This window comes from Tenrec ecaudatus, chromosome 17, assembly GCF_050624435.1.
Source record: "Tenrec ecaudatus isolate mTenEca1 chromosome 17, mTenEca1.hap1, whole genome shotgun sequence".
Classification (NCBI taxonomy): Eukaryota; Metazoa; Chordata; class Mammalia; order Afrosoricida; family Tenrecidae; genus Tenrec; species Tenrec ecaudatus.
This window is the reverse complement of record NC_134546.1, coordinates 19,958,332-19,980,367: the sequence shown is the minus strand read 5'-3', so window position 1 is coordinate 19,980,367 and position 22,036 is coordinate 19,958,332. Positions and strand designations below refer to the sequence as shown.

Here is a 22,036-nt window from a genome sequence, read left to right as displayed (position 1 = left end):
TTTCTCGAGATATTCTTGAATACTTAAGGTCATATGTCGACTCTCATGGACTTGTTTGAAGTTTCTTCAGCTTCAACTTGAACTTACGTATGAGCAATTGAAGGTCTGCTCCAATCAGCCCCTGGCTTGGTGCTAGCTGCAGGTACCAAGCTTCCCCATCCTCTCTCCCCGCAGATGTAGTCAATTTGATTTCTGTGCATCTCATCTGGAGATGTCCAGATGTGGAGTCACTGTTTGTGTTGTTCAAAGAAGGCATTCACAGTGACGAGGTTGCAGAATTCCCTCATGTCATCTCTAGCTGCATTTCTGTCACCCGGGATATATTTTCCAAGGACTATTTCTTTCACTAGGAGCTCTGGTGGTGTAGTGGTCATGGTATGGGGCACTAACCACAAGGTCAGCTGTTTGAAACCAGCAACCTGTTCCATGGGAGAAAGCCAGGGCTTTCTATTCTCAGAAACTCACAGTTCTACCCTGGTCTGATGGTCACTGTGAGTGGGCAGTGATTCGATGGCAGTGAGTCTGAGTTTTGAGATTCCTTCCTCTTTGTTTCCACGTTTTCATTGCACTCATCAATAATTATCAATATGGCTTGGTTGCATGTTTGATCAAATTTTAGACTGAAAACGTTGGTAGAATTCAATTTCTGCACCACTAGCTTTAGCAGTTGGTGCATACATTTCAATAATAGTTGTATTGACTGGATTTCCTTGTATGCAGATAGGTATTATTAATTCATTCCCAACAGATCGTATGATTTTTTAAAATTAAAAATGGCAACACCACTCCATTTCAGCTCACTAAGGCCTAGAATATGGATTTTGATGTGTTCCATGTTCTTTTTGAATTCCAGTTTTCCTAGATTCATATGTCATACTTTCCAAGTTCCAATTATTATTTGGCGTTCGCAGCTCTTTCTTCTCATTTTGGATTGTGTGCATCTATTCTGCGTGGGCTTCTAGAGGCGGGTGGAAGGCAGAGTGAGTTCCATTGAGAGTGGCCTAGGCAGTGGCCCAAACAACCAAATCAAAGCTTCATCAAAGATGTGTTAGTAAATGCAGATAGCGATGCACTTTACAAATAAGGCGGTGGTGGTGACGGTGGTGGTGGTGATGGTGGTGACGGTGTTGGTGTTGGTGGTGACGGTGGTGGTGGTGGTGACGGTGATGGTGGTGGTGGTGACGGTGGTGGTGGTGGTGGTGACGGTGACGGTGGTGGTGGTGACGGTGGTGTTGTTGGTGGTGACGGTGGTGACGGTGTTGGTGGTGACGGTGGTGGTGGTGGTGACAGTGATGGTGGTGGTGGTGGAGGTGGTGGTGGTGACGGTGATGGTGTTGGTGGTGACGGTGGTGGTGTTGGTGACGGTGGTGGTGGTGGTGACGGTGGGGGTGTTGGTGGTGACGGTGGTGGTGGTGGTGGTGACGGTGAGTGTTGGTGGTGACGGTGGTGGTGTTGGTGGTGACGGTGGTGGTGTTGGTGGTGACGGTGGTGGTGGTGACGGTGATGGTGGTGGTGACGGTGATGGTGTTGGTGACGGTGATGGTGTTGGTGGTGACGGTGGTAGTGTTGGTGGTGACGGTGGTGGTGTTGGTGGTGACTGTGATGGTGGTGGTGGTAACGGTGACGATGGTGTTGCTGAGGGTGATGGTGAAGAAACAAGGGAATCAGAGCCCTGCTTCTTGCATTGGATGATGGAGAGGTCTGAACTGGATCCAACTTCAACCTGTCCGATGTTCTAAAAGAAGAGGCCTGGCGGTGCAGACATTAAAACACACAGCGGTTCAAACCCACCAACTGCTCACTGGCAGACAGCCGAGGCTGGCTGCTCCCATACGACTTCCAGCCTTCAGAACTGTATGGGTGCAGTTATTCCTCGTTCCATAGGGTTGCCGAGTCAGAGTCGAATTGATGGCAGGGAGAGGTTTTGGTGTGGGATATTTGAAACATCTAGAGAGCTTTCTCAAAATGCCTCAGGAACGGGGCCTAAGACTCTATGTCTTCAAGCTCCCTGCGTGAGCCTGGTGTCCAGCCAGCCTCTCTGGCCCCTTTCAACCCTGAGATTTTCTGGTTTGATTCTACACCCATAGAATCATGGGACGTGGCTGCCATGCATGGACAGAGCACCCTCGCCCTCCCTTCCCACCTCAGGTAAGCCCCGTATGACAGACCAGGAGTTCTTCAATAAGACTTACTATGCAAATTATAGGATACATTTAGTCCCTGTGCGGGCTTCCTACCTGGGGTGGTCTCCTAGGACAAGTCCCCCTCTCCCCTGCAGCCTTAGCAGGTCCAGCAGGCCCCAGTGCTCAGGTCCAGGAGCTGCGTGCAGCCCCCCTGCCTCCACCTGTTAGAGGGAGCTCCGCAGTGCAGGGCCCACCTCCTACGGAGCTGCTTTTGTGGCCCAGGGTCTGTGGTCTCAGTCCCAGAGTCCTGGTCAGCAGGGGCGCCTGGAAAATCCCCTGGGCCCTTCAGGGGAGGCTTGGAGGCAGGGAAGGCCCGACAGACGACTCCCCAGGTTCTTGCTGGGAACCTGCATCCAGCTCTGACTGGCTCCACCCCCCATGGTCCAGTGTCCATCTGCACTCGACCACAGCTGGCCCACATGACTGCGAGGCGCCAAAGTGGTGGGACCCTAGTGTTCCCTGTATGGAGGAGGACCCTTCCGTGGCTCCCTTCTCTTTCCTCTAGTACTGACTTGTCTCCCCAGTTCTCCTCCTCTCTCCACCTCCTCTCTCCTTCCCCCAGCCCACTTTGCTTGGCCCTCTCCTCCCCTATGCAGGCCTGGAATCAGTTGATGGTCTCTCTGATGCCCCCATCTATTTCCACACAACCACTGCCCTCCTGTGCCCCGAGTCTCCCCCTGCATGGCCCAAACACACCCTCGGCTCTCATTTCCATTCTTGCTCCAACCGGAAGAGCCACGTGTGTCCTCTTGTCTTTCCAGTGCATGCCCTGAGACCTGCAGACGTTCAAGTGGTGGCTGCTCTCGGTGATTCTCTCACGGTGAGGACTCCTGGGCTCTGGTCTGGGTGGCGGTGGCTGGACCAGGTTCTGTGGCCTGCCGTGAACAGCAGAAGGCACTGTCCACCTATTCTGATGTGGGGGGAGGGGTGTGGGTGGGTGCAGGATGTCAGGGGGAGGCAAGCAGCCTCTTCTGCATGGCTTCTAAGGCCTTTGTCACCTCCCTTAGAAATTACAGACAGATCTTCCAGACTGCCGCCTGCCACCTCCGTGCTTCAAGTTTTGAAGCCAAATGATTCATTAAAGGACTAACCTTTGGGTCAGACATATAACATGGGGGTGGGAGGAGGAGGGAATGAAGCTAAGCTGTACCCACCTACCCCACCTTCCATGATGAATCCTTTGCCGTTATCCAACTATTCCAAAGAGGGGCCTGCCTCAGGATGCCATCTCTCCAGATTCTTTTTTTAAGTAGTAGAGGTGATTTTGCACAATTAATAATTCACCCTGCTCAGTGCTGGGCATGGTGCCCAGCAATATGCTGGTGTTCTGTCTCCTGGTCTCCTCAGAAGGAGCCCTGCTGGGACTGTGGGTTAAGCAACAGGCCGGCTGTTGAAACCCACCAGCTGCTCCTCCAGAGATCAATGAGGCAGCCTTGGAACCCCTCTGGGGCAACCGTACTCTGCCCTTCAGGGTCACTTGGAGTTGGAATTGACGCGACCCCAGGGGGGGTTAGTCTCCTTAAAATGCACTCATTATAAAGTGGGTCCCACCAGTTCCAGGTGAAGAGGTTGATGGCTGGGCAGGCTCAGTCATGCCCCACCAGGCCTGGGCCGGGCCTCCGGTCCAGACAGAAGCCTCTGAGAGTCAGTCAAGTGAAGGACCTGGCTTGTACGCACGTGGTGGCGGGTGTGGTGGAAGTCAGAGATGCACACATTGGAGGCTCACGGGCCTCCGGGCCAGGGCTGGTCAGGCGAGGAGGAGACCATCGGTGTCTACCGCTTCAGAGGCCCTGTGCTTTAACGCGTCCCTCTTCTCCGGCCTGCTATTGTTAATTTGGATTTCGGTCTGCTTTTAAAGGCTGGCAATGGAATTGCCACCAAACCAGATGACCTTCTTGATGTCACCACACAGTATCGGGGACTGTCATACAGGTAACGTTAACCCTTGACCTGCCTCGGTGCCCCCCACCCCCACCCCATGCTCGCCCACAGAGACTGCTTGTCCCTGTGCACAAGGATACCAGAGAGCAAGGGCCAGGTCTGGAAGGGGCCGGCGGAAGGAAAACCTACATCTTTTTGCAAAACGTGGAGTTTATTGGGAAGGGGGTTTGGGGTGGTGGTGGGAATGCGTATTTCACTGTTGATAATCTTCTTTTCTTTTTAATTAAGCAGAGAAAGTAAACCAAGGTTCTGATCAGACTCCAGGGCCAACAAACCCAACACTAAATGCACCAGAAAAGCACCAAATCCCTGAGCTTCCAGCCCGTGTCTGTGCAGTCCGTGATGTCCTCCTGCTCTGTTTACTGTCTCCAGGCCTCTATTCATGTCTCTCGGCACACTCGCGCGTGCACACACACACACACACACACACGCGCGCGCGTGCGCACGCACGCACCTGCCCAGAGAAGCCCTGAAACCCACCACCCACTGCAGAAGGAAATAGCTTCACATCAACAGGCACGACTGAGCCCACCCTAGCTGTCCCATCCTGGGGCGGGGGAGGGAGCGTATGTCTTAAAAGGAGGTTCTCCCTGCCATCGAGTTCATCTGCCTCGTCATGACCCCACAGGACAGAGAACTGTCCCCTTTGTATTGCTGAGACTTTGAGTCTTTTTTGTTCAGCAGTTTTAATGGAATATGTTTAAATAGATCAGTCAGATTCAGAAGAATTGTACAATTATCACCACTATCAACTTCAGAACATTTTCTCCTCATACACATCGCTGTTAGAGTCCCCACTTCCCCCCAACTTCCCCTGCCATTCCCTGGGGTAATTATATACCCAGCGACTGTCTCTATAGATTGACCCACCCTGGATTTCATCTACTGAAAATTATATAAAATACCCACAGGAGGCAAACAAACAACAAACCCAGCAACAATGACAAAATGAAACAGAGAAAAACCTCAATGGAAAAGAAAGCAGAAAAGATCACAACTGAAACTACTTTAAAATGCGTCAAAGGGGAGCTCCCTGACTATATCTGCCATAATAGATGTTCCAGTGGCCTCTGTCTGATAGCAAGGGGAGCCGCATCCCTGGAGCGTTGTCAGAGAGAATTCCCTGGAGGCTTCATCCAGGTGAAGATTCTGCAAATGGATTTGGGGCTTCCACTGCAGCCAGAGCCTTCTGTAACTAGAGGTTTCATACTTTAAGCTCTGATATCGCTCCCTCCTTTGGATCTGGAGTTGATTACTCACAACCCGTGGGTCACCCAGGCTGGTGTGCTTTTTTTATGTGGACTTAGTTGGGGACTGTAAATCTGGAAGTAGATGGCCTCATCTCTTTCCTTTGGAGCCAGGGCTGGGTTCACACTGCTGGCCTTGCAGTTTACAGTGCAGTGCAGAATCTGCTATGCCACCAGGGCTCCTTGAGGGGGCAGCGCAGGGGAGGAAAATTGTGTGTGGAAGGCATAATTAAGTCCTGGTGCTCAGTTGGCAAGTACTGCTTGGTAGTGAGCTACATGAATGCTGCAGGACTGCAGAATAGTAGCCACCCCTGGCAGCAGAGCTGGGAGGCTTCACAGGGAAGATGTCAGACTAGCTACTAGGCAGGTGGATAGGACGAGAGGGCATTCCCAAGAGAACAGGAAAACCTCGGAATGTGTAGGGTGAGGGGGTTTGGGTGTTGGTATTCTTGCGTTTCTTTCTTCCCTCATGAAGTTCCCCCCGTTCCTGTGTGCCTCTGTCTGCATCCATTTGCTACCTTGGCAAACAGCTAGGAGAAAGTCAACAGTGCCCAGGAGAGCTTGGGAGCTTGCCTCTTCCCTTGTCTTCAGCTCAATGCCAAAACCAAACTCCCCGCCACAGGGTGGATCCAGACACCTAGCAACCCCAAGGACAGGGGAGCACGGACCGATGGGTTTCCGGGCCTCTAACTCCCTCTGGGAGTGGAAAAGCCAGTCTTTTTTCCCCCTTCTTTTCCCCCTACTCTTCAAAGTTCGCTCACACACAGCATCCCCCAGCAAGTGGGAAGGAGCGGCCTGGGGGCTGACCTGCACTGTGGTCATTTCCCTGGACAAACCCAAAGAGAGTCACTCAGAGGAAGGTTCCCTGGAGGGAAAGGTGACATCACTGAGTCTGTAGCAATCAAGGAGTCCAGGGGGTGCTTGGCAGGAGGTCACTGCCCTGCTGAGAGCTGAGGAAGAAATGCCTCCTCCGCCTCCACTGCCCACAGAGAAATGGGCAGGCTCCGCCAGGGGCGTGGTCTCTAACCAGCTGCCCTGGAACAACCAGAACCTCCCTCCCAACCACTCTGGCCCCAAGGCTACTGAGGCTGCAATGAGACATGAAAAGCCAGAGAGAGCGAAAGAAACCGGATTTTTCAAAGCATGATGCTGCCCAGCAGCTACCCCCGTCTTAGCTCACAGAAGCAGTGACCTCACATCGCTGTGTGGGAAAGCAGAAAATGTGGACCAGTGGAGAGCCCTCTGGGGAAGAGAGGTCTGCCCCGGGGGCACACCCAGCAGCTGCATGGGCGCCTGAGGTGGGGATGGGAAGAGGCAGAAGGAGCTCTTTCCTGCACTACTGAGTTTTGACTTGATGGCAGTGGGACCACCCCCCCACCCTTTCATATAATACATATTAACATCCCCGTGAAAATAGCTATGTAGCAGACTTATTTGAGAAAAGAAATTTGCTGATATCGTTGGCATTTCTAGATCAGAAATGCCAAGCAAGTGATGACTCCTAAGTAAAAGTAGGGCAGTGGGGTGGCAGTTGGGCCTTTCCCCCCAAAGCCTTGGCGGGAGACTCCTTGGAGGATTGAGGAAGTTTGTGGGCAGGAGCTGCTGAAGGAGGTCTGCCTGTGAGAGCATCTCCGAGCACCCCGGCTCTGTAAAAATCCTAAGCCAGTGAAAGAGCCCAACTCCCGGCTAAGTTCACACCGGCAGGTCTCTAGACCATTGCTCTTTCTCCCATTAAGAGACATCCTCTTCTTTGAGACCATTCCAAGGGCCCAAATAAAATTTACCCAGAAAAAACACTGCCTTCCTGTGTCTTTTAATTTGGAGTTTAGTCCCAGGTGATTGAAAGTCCAACAAATGTTTCTAGGACATCTTTGGAGAAATGTGTCTTTGGCGCACTGGGCTGGCAAGGAGCACAGAAAGCCCAGCCCTAGAACGCACGCACGGTGCCATGGACGTGACCTTGACTCTGAGGGGCCCAGGGCAGACTATGGTTTGGTATGGCTTTCTTTCAGGTTTCACAGAGTTTCAGTCAAAATACGAGCTTTACTATTTCTACTCCTCCGTATTTGTATTATATTTTTATTGTTCCGTAAGATCTTTCCCCCAGGCTCATTCAAATGGCGCAAGAAGGAGGTTTTGGGCAGCAAAATGGTCTTGAGGAGCCGCCCCCCTTGTTTTAGAACAAAAATGTCTTTAGCCAAGAAATTGCAACAGAAATCAAATGATGTAATCGTGCATTAATCTATGTTTCTGCATAGCGCAGAGCAAAAGGAGGTAGTTAGAACACAGTGATTCGAGAAAGCACATGTAGTTATCTTCCCAAGTGCGGTGTTCTGGTTCAGTGCCTCTAGTCCAGAGGAAGAAGAGTCAAGGAGCGGAGAAGGGAGCAGCTTCAGCTTCATGCGAAGTTGGGGAAGAACTGGAAAGTCATGTAAACAACCCGTCACTGGCCACATGCTAATCAGGCATTTGATGGGAGTTGGGAGGTCACTGAGTGAGATAGGAGGGTGACAGTAACTGGAGCTTCATACGCTCCACTACATGGGGGCAGCTTGCTGAGCCTGTGACTTAAGCCACTTGGTATGAAATACACTTAACTTCATTCCATGCATACCATAAATGGAGACCATTCCGTGAATGGAGACCATCCCTGCCTCTGATTGATGGCCTGCCCTTGGAGAACTCTCTGCTGGTGGGCTGGACGTCACGACTGTTCTCAGTATCTAGGGCCTAGAAGAGTAGGCTTGGATCGAGGAGGGAGGCAAAAGCGGAAGACACGAATAAATGCAGTCTATCTTAAATATTGGAAATTTGTTAATATAAAAACAGTTCTTTCCCTACAGCCTACATGGCATACAATTTCAAATCAGAAAGGAAATGAAATCTTAGATTGTGTCTTCTAGATTAGACCATAAGACTCAGTTAGATTAGATGGAATTAGACTGGGCAAGGAGAGACCATTTCCTAAATCGGTCTGTGGAATTGTAGTTGACCACTGGGCCGAGAACGTACCCATGTTCTGAATGTTTCCATAGTGAGGTGGTTTGAGGGACCTTTAGCAAGGTAGTTACCCGTGTGCACCTTGGTTTCCGACTTTGTGCACTAGAGAGTCGATAGTATGGTTGGAGAAGGGAGGTGACCAGTGGGCGTATCTAGTTCAGGACTGGGCACCTAGCACATACTCAGCTAGGACTCTCTCCTTCCCTAATGAGTGGGCAAGGAAATGGTTTGCTTTTGTTTTCAAATCCTGGATTTGGCTAGGGGACTCAAGCCACAAGGAAATTTACATTTTCACAGGAAACTGCAAAAGACAGATGGATCTTGGACATCGTCTTGAGATGAATAGTAAGAAAGATGGGGCTGTTTTTTTGTAAAGTGAATGTATTAATTCAACCTCTCATATTCTCCCGCCCCATTTCCCTCTCCTCCCCCTACCCCCCATACCCTTTCTCCTTGGCTTGCTTACTCCTTACAGTTCCGGCGGGGATGGATCCCTGCACAACGTGACCACGTTGCCTAGTAAGTAACCACAGGGACTTAGCTCCACTAGTCCCAGCCAACTCCTAAGCTTCCAGCGAGTCCCTCTCCGCTAACACGGCCAAGTGCTTCTCTCCCATGAGCTGCCATTGAAGACTGAAGAAAGATCCATGGACTTCCTGGGGCTGGGGGTGGGGCTTGTGATGGTGGGAAAAGTACTGGACTTTAAACTAGAAGACCCAGGGTTAGGTCCCGGCCTTTCTACATGCTTACCAGCTGATTAGGACAGGTTGTTTCCTGTTTTGAGCCTCAGATGGCCTTGACTATCTAAGGCTTTCTCAGCTGACCCAGGGAATTGTGGGGTCAAGGAAACAGGAGTTATCTGTACCGTGAATTGTACAGTGCAGTACAGTGCATATGGGCGAGTGTGGGGCAGTAGGAAGGCAGTGGACCAGGGCGGGTGGAGCTCTTGTTGCTGAGGTCCAAGCCAGCTTTGGGTGGCCTATCCTTGACTCAGAGAGGGTCCAACTCCCCTTCCTGCCTCTGCTGTCCAGCCCCACCCCAAGAGGCATGAGGATGAGAGCCGTGCATCCTGGACCCCTCAGGAGGAGACACAATACCGTGGCCCTCTAGCCTGAACTCCCTGGGGCCTCTCCAATCCTTCTCTTCCAGATATCCTCCGGGAGTTTAATCCAAACCTCATCGGCTACGCAGTGGGCACCGGTGACGCCAATGGCACCAATGCGTTCCTCAACCAGGCCGTTCCCGGAGCAAAGGCCGAGTACGGCGCTTGGGGCGGGGAGAGGGAAGCATATAGCCCCCTTGGGGACCCTTAAGCTGATCTAGGTGTGCTTATCCCAGGGGATGTTCATCCCTCAGCAGGAATGACTCCAGGGGATCTCAGTGGCTCTCTCACCTTGCGGTCTCTGTGACCGGAGGGCAGCGAGAGACAGTACAGCCGGGGACAGAGCAAGCCCCCACCCCTGACCCCCATCCCTGAGGCTGAACTCCAGGTCTTACTTCCTGGGCTGTTTATGACCTAATGGCTCAGCAACTGGGCTTATCTAGTTTCTTAAAGTGACCGTAACAGAGCAGCGCTAGAGAGAGCCACACCGCCCAGCTACTTGCCCGGAGCAGCTCCCCCAATAGACGAAGGGTGGTCCAGAATCTCAAGCCTGAGAGGACTCAGTAGCAGCCTGTCCTGTCCGTGCATCACTCAGTAGCAACCTGTCCTGTCCATCCCTCACTCAGTAGTAGCCTGTCCTGTCCGTCCCTCACTCAGTAGCAGCCTGTCCTGTCTGTCCATCACCCTGTGTTGGCACTAACAAAGAATGAGGTGGAGTAGTCCCAGAGAAGTGTGAGGCCTCCCTGGACGAGCTCCACGGGGGGTCCCTCACCTGCTCCCAGAACCCCCTGCCCTCGTCCACCTAGGTACAATCCCTGGTTCTGTCTGAGGGGGAGAGCCCTCAGACCCACCACCTTCTAGTGGGTGGGCATGAGCCCCAGGCATGTCACTTAGCCTGGTTAGACTCTCCTGGGTAACAGAGACTGGGGCAGGGGTGGGGTGTATGTCCCATCACCATGTTCCGAGATTACCATGCTGTGGCTCCCATGAACCCGAGGCCACTAATGGGTCCTGAGCTGATGGGAAATCGCAGAGCCTGAGACCCAGTCTTCTGCGGGGTACAAAGAGCCAGCCACCTACGTGGGCAGTGTGCATGCATCTGGTTCCCAGCTCATTCTAAAAGAACTACATAGATATGTTTACACCCATTAATGTGCACCTGCGAGAGAAGACCCACAAGTCTCAGAGGGGGATGCGCCCTTTTGTACTCAGCCTGCTTGAGCTTCAGACCCTTTATTTCCTGACAACCAAAGAGCAATCACTTCTAAAGCGTGCTTTCATAAGTCTGAGCTGAGGCTATACATGCAAGTCCTTCAGAAGGGACAGGGGTGCCTGGCCTGGGACCCTAATGGCAATGGTGTGTGGCGTCCTGGCAGCAGACCTGTGTGCAGCGCAGATGGGCCTCTCCAAGCGTATTTGTCACAGTGACGATGCACAGGAGGCCAGCCTCACCAGAGGCTCTGCTGCAGGCTCCTGCAGCTGGTGATGCCGCCCCTGCTCACGTCTCTGGGAGGACCACTCGGGGCTCGGTGGCTCCACCACAGTGCCACTGCTTTCTTCTCCTTCTCAGGGACCTCGTGGACCAAGCCCACGCTCTAGTGCAGAGGATGAAAGCAGACACTGTGAGTCAGCTTTACTTGTGTTTGTGAAAACTCAGTCTAGCTCACTGGGTTGGTCCCCAAGTGAAATGCTGAGATTCTGTGGTGCGTAAAGATGTCCCTCAAATTCCTTCCCCTCTGAGGTCCACTTCTGGTCTTCCAAGGGGGCAAGGGCGTGTGGTAGGGGGTTCGAGTCGACGAGAGCCAGAGGCTTTGCTGCGTGTCGTCTGGAGTCACGGGTCTCCTCTCCCCTCTGTGTAGAGAGTGGATTTCCAGCGCGACTGGAAGGTCATCACTGTGCTGATTGGAGGCACCGATCTCTGTGACTACTGCACAGACTCGGTAAGTGGGAGGGACGTGCCTACTTCTTGTCCTGATTTGATGCAGCAAAAATCCGCTCTGAGAATAGTGCTGCAACAATCCTAGGATCCTTCAACTGTGCCTGAGAGAGAGCGGGAGTGGGAGTGGGAGTGGGAGTGGGAGTGGGGGCGGGAGAGAAGGAGAAGGGAAGAGAAAGAGAGCTAGAGCTAGAGAGAGGAAGCATGTGTGTGCTCACGAGTGTGTGTGTGTGCATAAACACACTTTATGCCACAATCCAGGGGTTTGGAGATCCCTCTTCGGGTCTCTGATGGCCTGAGGAAGCATGTACATGGTGCCCCCAGACCCCCCAAGAATCCAGAACGAGAAGAATCTGTAGAGCCAACACTTGGAAGCAGGACCTTCTCCTTTCTGCTCCTGAGCTAAAGCTCTGGCTGGAAGGGCTAATCTGGCTGGTCCAGTTTTAACAACTTGGAATTGTCAAAGGTTCATCTCAGCGGGTGGCAGCTGGCAGCCAGGGGAGCACAGTGCTGGGGTCAGAAGGGAAACTTGTGTGCACTGTCCCGCCGCCCATCCGCCCTAACCAGCTCCTCCCTTTGTGCCCTCCTGTCTCTTCCAGAAGACGTATTCTGCAGCCAACTTTTTTGAACATCTCCGCAAAGCCTTGGACATCTTGCACAGAGAGGTGGGTGGGAGGATCCCACAACCTGGCATCCCTCCAGCCTTTCAGCTATGTGGGAGAACAATGTGGGAGTAGCTCCTCCCTGGAAGGAGAGGGCAATGACCTGCTCCCTGCCCCTTTCCAGAGGTGGGGCCACCCTGGGGAGCAGAGTCCAGAGGGGCCTCAGCTGGAAGGCTGTGTGTGCGCTAATGGACCCCCACTCACGTCAGGACAGTCCCTGGTGGTGGGAGCTGCTTGGGATGCCTCTCAGTTGGCCCCAGGCTGGGAGCTGTGTCCAAGCCATAGAGAGTGGCTAGAGCAGTGCTCCCCAAAGCAGTGATGGTGCCCCGTGGGGGCCCTGCAAAGATACGGGTGCGGGGGGGGGGCTGCAAAAGCCGGCAGGTGCACTTTATCCTGGAGGTGGGCTGTGGCACAAAGGTTTCAACGGCTAGGTTGGGGGGCTGAGTATTTTTCTTCCCTAAAAAGGGACCAGTAGGTCAAATGAGTTGGGGAACCTATGGGACCCCAGCAGCCTGCCCTCTCCTTGTTCCCTGACAAGTGCCCCCTGCTTCAGCCACCCAGGAGGGAGTGCTGCCTGCCAGGTGCCTCTGCTGTGGCTGAGTCCCCAGGAGGGCTCAAGGGGGTTTGGCCAGATGCCCTGGAGGGGGATGGGCAGGTTTCCAGTCTCCCAATTTAAATTCAGTATGCTGGGGGTGAGGGGTGGGGGGCTCACTAAATGATGGCTAAGCTGAGCTGCGCTGCACTCCCGGAGTTTAGACTCAGGTCACCCGGTTGTCCCATGCGGGTGGCCCCCATACAGTTGTGTGGTGCACAGCCTGCAGGGCCCTCCCCACAGCTACACTCTGGGCCACTGAGCTGGAGTTCTAAAGCCCCCAGCCCGTTCCCATTTCTCAGCTCACCAAGGCAGCTGGAGGAAGCAGTCCCTGGGCTCCTCCCTCATCTCTGGGTTTGCTCGCAGGTACCCAGAGCCCTGGTCAACCTCGTGGACTTCATGAGCCCAAGTGTCATTCGAGAGGTGTTCCTGAAGAACCCGGACAAGTGCCCAGTGCAGCAGGCCAGGTAGGCAGGTGCTGGCACCTGGGGGACACGTGTTCACCCTGGTCTCATTCACATGTACTAGGGACTCCTCAGAGTCTTCCTGTCTTGTCCGTCCAGGTAGCCAAGCCTCTTGAGGGGCCTTTGTGCCAGGACACCCCTTCCTAGAGATCAGAGCCATGACCCTGCTCCCTCCCACCTCCCTTACCCAGCCTCCAGGTGCCAGGCAGGAGCCTCCTGGTGCTGGGGTCAGGCTGGGACAAAGACTGGTGTCTGAGAGGCTGAAGGCCAGGCCTCAGAAGGGGCAGCACAGGGCGGGCGGCACGTGTGCTGAAAATGCAGCGGAAGGCAGGACACACACCAGGAGAGGAAGCACAGCTTCAGCTTCAGAACAGCCTTGGCCTTTAGAGGGAAGAAGGGAATTGGGGCGGGAGGGGCCCACAGGGAACTTACACCTGGGAGAGTGCGTTTCTTCAGCCAGGTGGGGGTCCGTGAGTGTGTGTTCCGTTCCCCTTTATAACGTACAGAGGATGTTCATTGAACGGACACTTCTGCAGCCAGTCTCCTGTGCACCATGCTAACGCCACCTTAGCTCTGTAATATGCGACGGATCTTCTAGAGGCAGGAAATGCCTCATGATAGAAGCAAGGTGGTGGACAGGTGGTAAGGAGGAAGGAGGCTAGTGCGGTCTAAGGTGGTCTCTGGGGACACATGGGTCATGACCACCAAAGACCAGCTCCGATGCATTTTTATTTCCATGCCAAGTTGGATTGGCTCTGCCTGATTCATCTGCTCCATGTAAGGGATGGGAAGCCTAGTGTCTGCAGCCGGTCCTTTGTCACATGAATATGTGCTTGCTCACGCTCCATGTTCTTGAGGGACTGGATCCTGTGCCTCTGCCGGGCCGACAGCACACAGCACACGTGCTAGCTAACCACACTGGGCCAGGGCTCCCAGAAGTCACCCTCCCTGTAACTAAAGCCAGACCACCCAAAGCCTGGCCTCTGCACGGTCTGGGGTTCAGCTCTGGGTTCTCCTGCCTCCCTTTATGCAGGGTTCTCTGTAACTGCGTTCTGAGCCCACGGGAGAACTCCCAAGAAGAAGCCAGGTTAGCTGTCATCACACAAGCCTACCAGGTGAGAACAGGCCCAGCGGCTCTCCCCACAGGGGCATGTCCTCAACATAAACAGCCCAGAGGCCCCCTGGGGGGCACAGGAAGGGGTGGACTGGGAATAGAGACACCCACTCCCCAAACATCCTAGGCCCCTTCCACTGCCCCACCCTGAGGCCCACCGCCCCAGGCACCCTTGGTGGTTTAACCCACTGGTTGGCTGGAAGAGCACCCTTTCACTGCACATCCCAAGGGCCAGCCTCTCACCTTGTAACTTTGGAGGTCTAGCTATGCCCTTTGGCCCCACCCCACCCCAGCTCCTCCATCTGAATGGGAGGATTGGTTACAGCATCGCTTGCTGGAGCCCCAAGCCCCACTGCCAGGGTCTCTGGCTGGGTTTCTGTTCCCTCCTGGCAGTCTAGCCGAGCCCCTCTGTGCCTACAGTCTAGTCCCGACCCCAACGCAACACTAACAGTGCTCTGGACAGCGAGATCTACAGTCAAACATGGCTGTGGCCTTAAGGGAAGACTGCGTGAGCCCATCACCAGTCCAGGGATAAGGGGGCAGGGCTGTCTTCAAGGCGCCCACCACCCTGCCCCTCACTGACACCGCACCCCCCTCCCCCACGGCATGTGCTGAGAGGGCCTGTGTTTCCCAGGACAGCATGCGTGAGCTGGTGGAGTCAGGCCGCTACGACACCCGAGACGACTTCTCCGTGGTCCTGCAGCCCTTCTTCCAAAACCTCCGCGTCCCAGAGCAACAGGTGCACTCCCTGCCCGCACCCACGGGGCTCCCGGGGAGAGCCTGCCATGTGCATGTGTGTGTGTGTGTGTGTGTGTGTGTGTGTGTGTGTACACAACATGGGAAAGACCAGGCAGGAGAAAGCTGCTCTCCACACTCTGCTCTGGGGGGTGCAGCCCAAGGGAACTTTCCATTAGGACTGAAGACAGCAGCTGTTCTATGGGACACCTACTAGGTACTGCTAACCTCAGGGTCAGCGGTTCAAATCCACTAGCTGTTCCTCTGCAGGGAGATGAGGCTGTCTGCTCCCATGAGGACAAACAGCCTTGGGTCCCTGTAGAAGTTTGCTGCAGATCAGAATGGACACACTCAGTGAGAGTGGGTTTGGTTGTAGGTGTGGTATCTCCCCGGACACTGTGCTTTGCGTACCCTAGACTTTGCCCACCACAAACCTGGATCTGGGAAGTGGCTTTGCTAAAGCCCCTTGGGGAGTGAGAGGTCGCATGGGTGATCAAGGAGGGGTCAGTGACACGAGGGAGCCCCTCATGAGGACTGACAGTAGCTGGAGCAGTGGACGCAAACAGACCGCCCATCACGAGGAGGGCCCAGGACCAGCTGTGTCTGTCCTGAAGGGGCAGAGCCAACACAACCACAAGTCCTTACATGGTGACCAGCCTCCTGCCCTGCCCCTCCAGCAATGCTCCCCACCCCCAATGTTCTCTGAATCTTCAGTTACCAAGAGTGGTTTCTGTATTCCCTATGTTCACCCTGGCTGTGCTGTTTGCCTGATGCATCCACTCTGAAGAGAAGAGATCAGGGAAAGGGCATGGGAGGGCTGACTTCTGCTCACCAGAGCCTCTGTCCTCAGGCCCTCTCCTCACTGGACCAGAGTTGTCAGAAGAGAGGTCTGTGCCCCGGAGTAATAGAGACAGGAGTCAGGAGGCACACGGCTCTGGGATCGGCAGTGCCCAGGCCGGCCTAGATTCTCTCCCCCAACCCCCACCCCTGAGATCCCAAGGGCCAGCTGGACGAGCACTGCCGAGAGGTTTTCCCAGGTGGCTGGCCAGGTTTCCTCAGAGTCAAGGAGCCTGGTCCAGCACCTGTGGCATAAGCTCAGGTCACAAGGCCCTAGGAGTGCAAATGACTGACACATGAAGACTGACCTGAAACTGGGCCATTCATTCCAAACTACCCAGTGGCACCGCGGAAGCAAGACCGGGCGATCCGCTGATGTAAGGATTAGAGTCAGGACAGTCCTACAGGACTGTGGCGAGGTGACCGTGGTGTCCCCATGAGTTGCAATCAACTCAATGGCGGTGGGTTTGTTTCTGTTGACCTTGAAGGCATCCTGTGACAGCGTGCACATGTACACAGGTGCTCTGGGTGCAGTAAGGTTGCTGTGGCAGCAGTAAGGGGCTGGTGTGGGCCCTGAGGCTACCTGCTCCGGATCTCTCTGCTCCATCCTGAGCTTGCAGGCCTGGGGAGGACCAGTTTCCAAGCACCCCCGGGGGAGGAGGGACTAACAGGTGGAGCAGGGGCCAGGCCCACCCGAGCCAATGGCCTCTTGAGGACCGTGTTTCTCCCCACAGGATGGACGCCCGGACACGTCCTTCTTCGCCCCAGACTGCATCCACCCAAATCAGAAATTCCACTCCCAGCTCTCCAGGGCCCTTTGGGCCAATATGGTAAACGGAGGCAGCGGGTGCCCCGGTTCCCTGGGTGCTCATCTCAGGCCGGCCCTCCCCCCCCTGCAGTGGGGCACCTTGTCCTGGGCCTCCCTTTGGGAGGGGCCTCGATGAGAGACGTGCTGGTTGTGGAGACTGTCCTTTTCAAACAGGATGCCCATGTGATTGTGCTCGGCCCGGCCATCTCCCTCCCCTCTGGACTGGGGGCTGGGCCAGGGGCTCTCAGCAGTGCATGGGAGGCAGACACTTTGCACTTGCTCAGGGTGTGCCATGTGCCAACACTGTGCCAGGCAGTTTAAGCCTCCGTAGTTAAGCCTATGTATTCAGAGTTGGTAAGGGAGCGGGAGCTTAGAGACGCTAAGAGACCCACCCACCCACCCACCCCAGGCCACACAGCCGACCACTGGCAGAGCCACGACGAGCAGCCAGGCTCGCTGGCATCCAGGTCCGAGTTCCACCCACTGCACTAGGCAGCCTGGGCTTGGTCACTGGGTCAGAACAAAATGACTGTACCCACCTCTCTTTTCCTCCCTACCAGCTTCAGCCACTTGGAATGAAGTCCAACACCCTGAACCTGGCAACGGTGATCCCCATCTCCTGCCCCACCAAGGTAATCCAGAAGCACCTGCTGTTGTCCCTCTCCAGAACCCAGAACGTGGCTCCCCCTCTTCCCTGCACCCACCGCCAGGGCTCCACACTGCCCACCTTCCCCACGCGCCTGGCACCCAGTGTCAGCCATGGAGCCGTGGGAGAGGGCTCCAGGGAGGCAGGAGGGCACAGGGAGAAGCAACTGAGGGGGGAGGGGCAGTGAGAGAGGTACGTTTTTTGAGAAGGGACATGGGCGGGGCAGAAGCACAGCAAGAAGGCTCATGTTCACAGCCGCTGTTCTGACTGCGGGCTGGGGGGAGGATGATCAGCCAGCTGGGCTCGGAAGTGGTGGTCAGAGACCTTAGAGCAGGCTCAAGGATATCTTTCAGTAATTCTCCGTTTTGAGCCAAGATCCATCTGGTACCAGCAATGATATCCTTGGTTCAAAGTCCTCTTCTGAGTCCGGTCTGAACCTCTGGCAGCAGCCTGTCTACATACTGCTTCAACTGTTGGTGTAAACTTCAGTAAAATTTTACTTACATGTGATATATCAATAATACTCTTCTGTAATGTAAGCATCCTAGGTAACCTTTCTTTGGAATGGGTACAAATCGAATCTCTTCCATTCAGTTGGCCAAGTAGTTGTCTTCCAAATGTCTTGGTCTAGACAAGTGAATGTTTATTGTGCTTCGTGAGCTTGTTGAAGCATTTCAGTTGATATTCCATCAATTCCTGGAGCCTTGTTTTCAGCTAATGTTTTCAATGCAGCTTGAACGTCTTCCTTCAGCACCATTGCTTCTTGCTCATATGCTACGTCCTGAAATGGCGGACTGTCAACTAGTTCCTTTGGGCACAGGGACTCTGCGTATTCTTTCCATCTTCACTTGATGCTTCCTGCATCAGTCAATGTTTTGTCCTTAGAATCTTTCGATATTGCAGCTCGAGGCTTTAATTGTTTCTTGAGCTCTTTTAGGCTAAGATATGCTGAATGTCGTTTTTCTTTGGGGTTTTCTAACTCTAAACACATTTTATTATAATATTTGACTTTGTCTTCTTGAGCTGCCCTGTGAAAATTTCTGTTCAGCTCTTAGACTTCATTATTTCTCCCATTTGTCTTTGCTGCTCTCTGATGAAGAACAAGTTTCAGAGTCTTCTGATATCCGCCTAGACCTTTTCTTTCTTTCCAGTCTTTTTAATGACCTTTGGCTTTCTTCATGCACAATGTTCTCGATGTCATTCCTCAGCTCGTCAAGACTACAACCGCATTAGTCCACTTACTGAATGCGCTGTCTCATAGCAAGGCTATGCACGCCTCTGGTCAGAGGGGATGGAGTCACTTGAAGCTTACTTCACAAGAATACCCTACAAATGAATTTTGGGTTTCCACTGTCATCCATAGCCATCTGCAAACGTGGTGCTCAGAATCTAAGCTCTCATACAGTGTCCTCGTCTGGATGTGGATTTTATTATTTACAATCCTTGGATTACACAAGCTGATGTGCCACTTCCCTGTGGATTTAGCGGACTCCTCACTTAGATGGCTGCTCATTTTAAGAGAAGTCTCTAAGCCCTCAGATAGAATTCTTTCTGATAGCCGGGCACCCTCTGATTTCTTCACCATACTTCGCTACAGCACCCATATTCTCAGTGAGCTCTTCATGAGGGCGAGTACTGAGTAGGGCCATGTCATAAGAACTACTTGTTCTTAGATGAGGGCTATGATGTATGTCTCTGGTTCACGTCAGAGACATCCTGCTCAGTTTACAGGGGAACAGTAGAAAGCATCCCTATGAGGCAGATTGTAATTCCACTGATAGCCTCATTAATTTAGCCAATAATATAGATTTTAAAACACTGTTCAAAAAAGAACAGTATACAGTTTTAGATGAAAACGCATGGATTGTTGACATGTACAGATTTAAAAATGAAGTGACTGGGCACTATTTACACCAACCATGAGCGCTGGAGATCGGGCAAAACTTTCAATAATGCTCATTCACAAAGGTAGAACTACGGCTGCTGGACTAAGGTGTCATAAAAAGCAAAGAGAATATGAAAATAATAAACAGGTGATAGTCTTGAGTGACCACAGCTCTGACCTCTTTTAAGGGCCCTCTCCCCTTCTCCCTGTCCTCTTAAACTGAGATGCTTCCTAGGGTTCATGTCTTAGCCATCTTGTCATCTCTCGCGGCACGTCCCCTCATGCTGAGATGCATCCCTGTCCAGCGTCCTGCTCAGCTTTGTTGTATAGGCCCCTCAGCCTCTGCCCCCATTTCTTTCCTCCCAAACGCTAGACCAAAGGCACTGACTAAATGGATGGTCAGAGAGTGTCAACAAAGCAGAAGAACCAGAGCGAGAGAGTGAGACACAGATGTGTGTGTGTGTGTGTGTGTGTGTGTGTGAGAGAGAGAGGGAGAGAGAGAGAGAGAGAGAGAGAGAGAGAGACAGACAGACAGACTGATTTCACCTCGGCTTTTTTTCTCCCTTTTTCAAGAGAAAAAGCCAAAGGGAAGCCAATGCCCTAGAATCGAGTTCCCAGCTTTCCCCACTGCACATCCCCTCTGACACGTCATTGCTTAGTAGCATTTTCACTCTGACTATTTGGAAGGACACGGTTACCTTTTTAATGCTTTACTACTACTGCTACTGCTACTCTGCCATTAAGTGACTTCTGACCCAAAGACCCTGTGTCCCAGAACAAAATAAGATTTACAGGAGCAGACAGCTTTACTTTTCTCCCAAGAAGCACTTGGTGGGCTCAAGCTGCTGACCTTGTGGTGAGCAGCTCAATGTAGAAAACCTCACCATCACCCCAAATTCAACAAATATCCTTTCAGACAGTTGCTTTTGGCAGAGAATATCTATATGGGCACTAAGGATTTGTCTTCCCAAGGTCTCTACCCTCTGGGTCTTCCTTATGTCTGTCCATGTTGTCCCGGTTTTCCCGGTTCTGCAGTCTCCCCGTCTGATGGGATTCCTCCCACATCTCCTCCTATTTGCTTTCCCAGCTCCCAGCCTCCATCCCCCACCACCACTCCATTCAGAGTCATTGCCATTGAGTTGACCCCACGTGCTACAGAGCAGAACTTGCTCCATAGACTTTCTTGGCTGGCATCTTTGGAGAAGCAGATGGCCAGGCCTGGCTTCCACGGTGCTGCCTTTCAAACACAAGCTCGCTGTGCCATCCAGGGGCCTCATTCTCATGAAGCTGTCACCACATCGCTCCCAAGGTGCCACAGTGGCCCCTGCATAACCTTCCTCTCTTGTACAGATGTGCTTTTCAACTGCCAAGTGGTTACAGACCGTTGAAGTCCGTGTAGTAGTAGGTCTGGACTGGCATTGAAGGAATCAGAAAATATCATCCCTGTCCTGACTTCAGGTCCTCCTACTTACCACCAACAGGATAACCCGAGTTAGCTCCTCCCCAGACAGACATCCCTGGGTCACAGTCCTGGCTTCCAGCGTGACTCATGTAGGGGCCCTCTGTGACTGCCTTCTCCTGGGCGCCCGGCCTGACTGCACACTCCCAAACAGAAGGAAAGAACCGTCCTTCATTGTCGAACTCTTCACCCTGTGATGGCGCCGAGGTGTACCAGACCCTTTCCCAGCAGTTACTAACGCCCGTTGCTGACTCACATCGGGTGGCTGTCGGGATTCTGCCTGGACACAGGAATTCGCTGCCTCCAAAGGCAAGTCACGCGGCCTGTGCACAGCTTTGCGGCTTAGAGGCCCTCTCTGTGTCTATTTACTGATGCAAGCCCAGGCAGCCAGGCTAACTAAATAGAATCCTTCTTCCACAGAATTTGCTTGACTCCAGGCGATCAAAGCACTCCAAACCATGCACGTGCTATCCTGTCAGTGGCCAGTGGTCACTACAGACAAACCCTGGGGAGCCCGGTCCACTGCCTGGACCTGTTCTCATTGTTCTTGTTCTTGTCGGACCCACTCCCCCTGGAATTCTAGCCTCCACCTGTCTCTGGCCCCACTGGCTCTAGCTCCCCGCCCTGCAACCGCACCCTTTGAGTCTAAGACTCTCCAGGGTGACTTCTCAACGTTCCCACAGGGAATTGTCCTTGTCCTCTGGCTCTTCCTATGATGGTCATGTGATTAGCTCCAGCCCCTAGGCTCTAATTCCAGTCAGGGCTCCCTTGAAGGGAGAAAACAATAATTAGTGTGTACATAGACACACACACACACACACACACACACACACACACACACACACCCCAGGGAGTCTTGTCTTTGAGAGATCTTACAGCGATTCCTCGGGAAATATTTCCTTTCCTGCACGCACTATCCTCTGGGACTTCCCTTCTTTCTAACTGCTCGTGTCTCTATATCTGCCTGACCTTGTTGTCCTTGTGGCATGGCCTCGTTGTGCCTTGCTGGCACCCAGAACAAAGCTCTGGACACATGAGAGACTCAGCAGACATTGGCCAGTTATTTACAGACTGTTCCCAGTAGAGGGAACGAATGTTCAGGGGACGCTAAGTAGCACTAACCTGAGACAAGCCTACTTAGCCAAGTCCCCTGCCGCTGCAAGCTCTCTCATGCCTGGCCCAGTTGAGGATGGTCTGGAATGGGCTTCCTTCTCTGGCCCTGAGTGCTTCTCGGTGAAAGGGTGTTCTCCCGACTTGGCTTCAGATAGAACACGGACACACGAAGGAAGAGACGTGACTGCCCGGTGCCCTAAGGAGCCAGGGTCTGTGGTGGGGCGGGGGGGGGGGGGCGGCAGAGCTTTGTGCACACAGATTGTGTTTTGGCAAAGTAACTGCTGAGTCCCTCTCTGCCTTTTCCTCGGGGGG

At 53.3% G+C, this 22,036-nt stretch overlaps 1 protein-coding gene across 1 annotated transcript in view; it reads left to right on the top strand.

Moving 5' to 3' along the window:
- Nucleotides 1-22,036, top strand: part of PLB1 (phospholipase B1) — a 132,026-nt gene that overhangs the window by 76,542 nt on the left and 33,448 nt on the right. Inside the window, exons 29-41 of the mRNA XM_075536066.1 lie at nt 2,088-2,148; nt 2,945-3,003; nt 4,042-4,115; nt 8,847-8,890; nt 9,521-9,629; nt 11,044-11,095; nt 11,333-11,413; nt 12,009-12,074; nt 13,030-13,130; nt 14,161-14,242; nt 14,876-14,980; nt 16,548-16,643; nt 17,182-17,253. Of these exons, the coding sequence (XP_075392181.1) occupies nt 2,088-2,148; nt 2,945-3,003; nt 4,042-4,115; nt 8,847-8,890; nt 9,521-9,629; nt 11,044-11,095; nt 11,333-11,413; nt 12,009-12,074; nt 13,030-13,130; nt 14,161-14,242; nt 14,876-14,980; nt 16,548-16,643; nt 17,182-17,253 (1,002 nt within the window). The remainder of the gene's footprint in view (nt 1-2,087; nt 2,149-2,944; nt 3,004-4,041; nt 4,116-8,846; nt 8,891-9,520; nt 9,630-11,043; nt 11,096-11,332; nt 11,414-12,008; nt 12,075-13,029; nt 13,131-14,160; nt 14,243-14,875; nt 14,981-16,547; nt 16,644-17,181; nt 17,254-22,036) is intronic.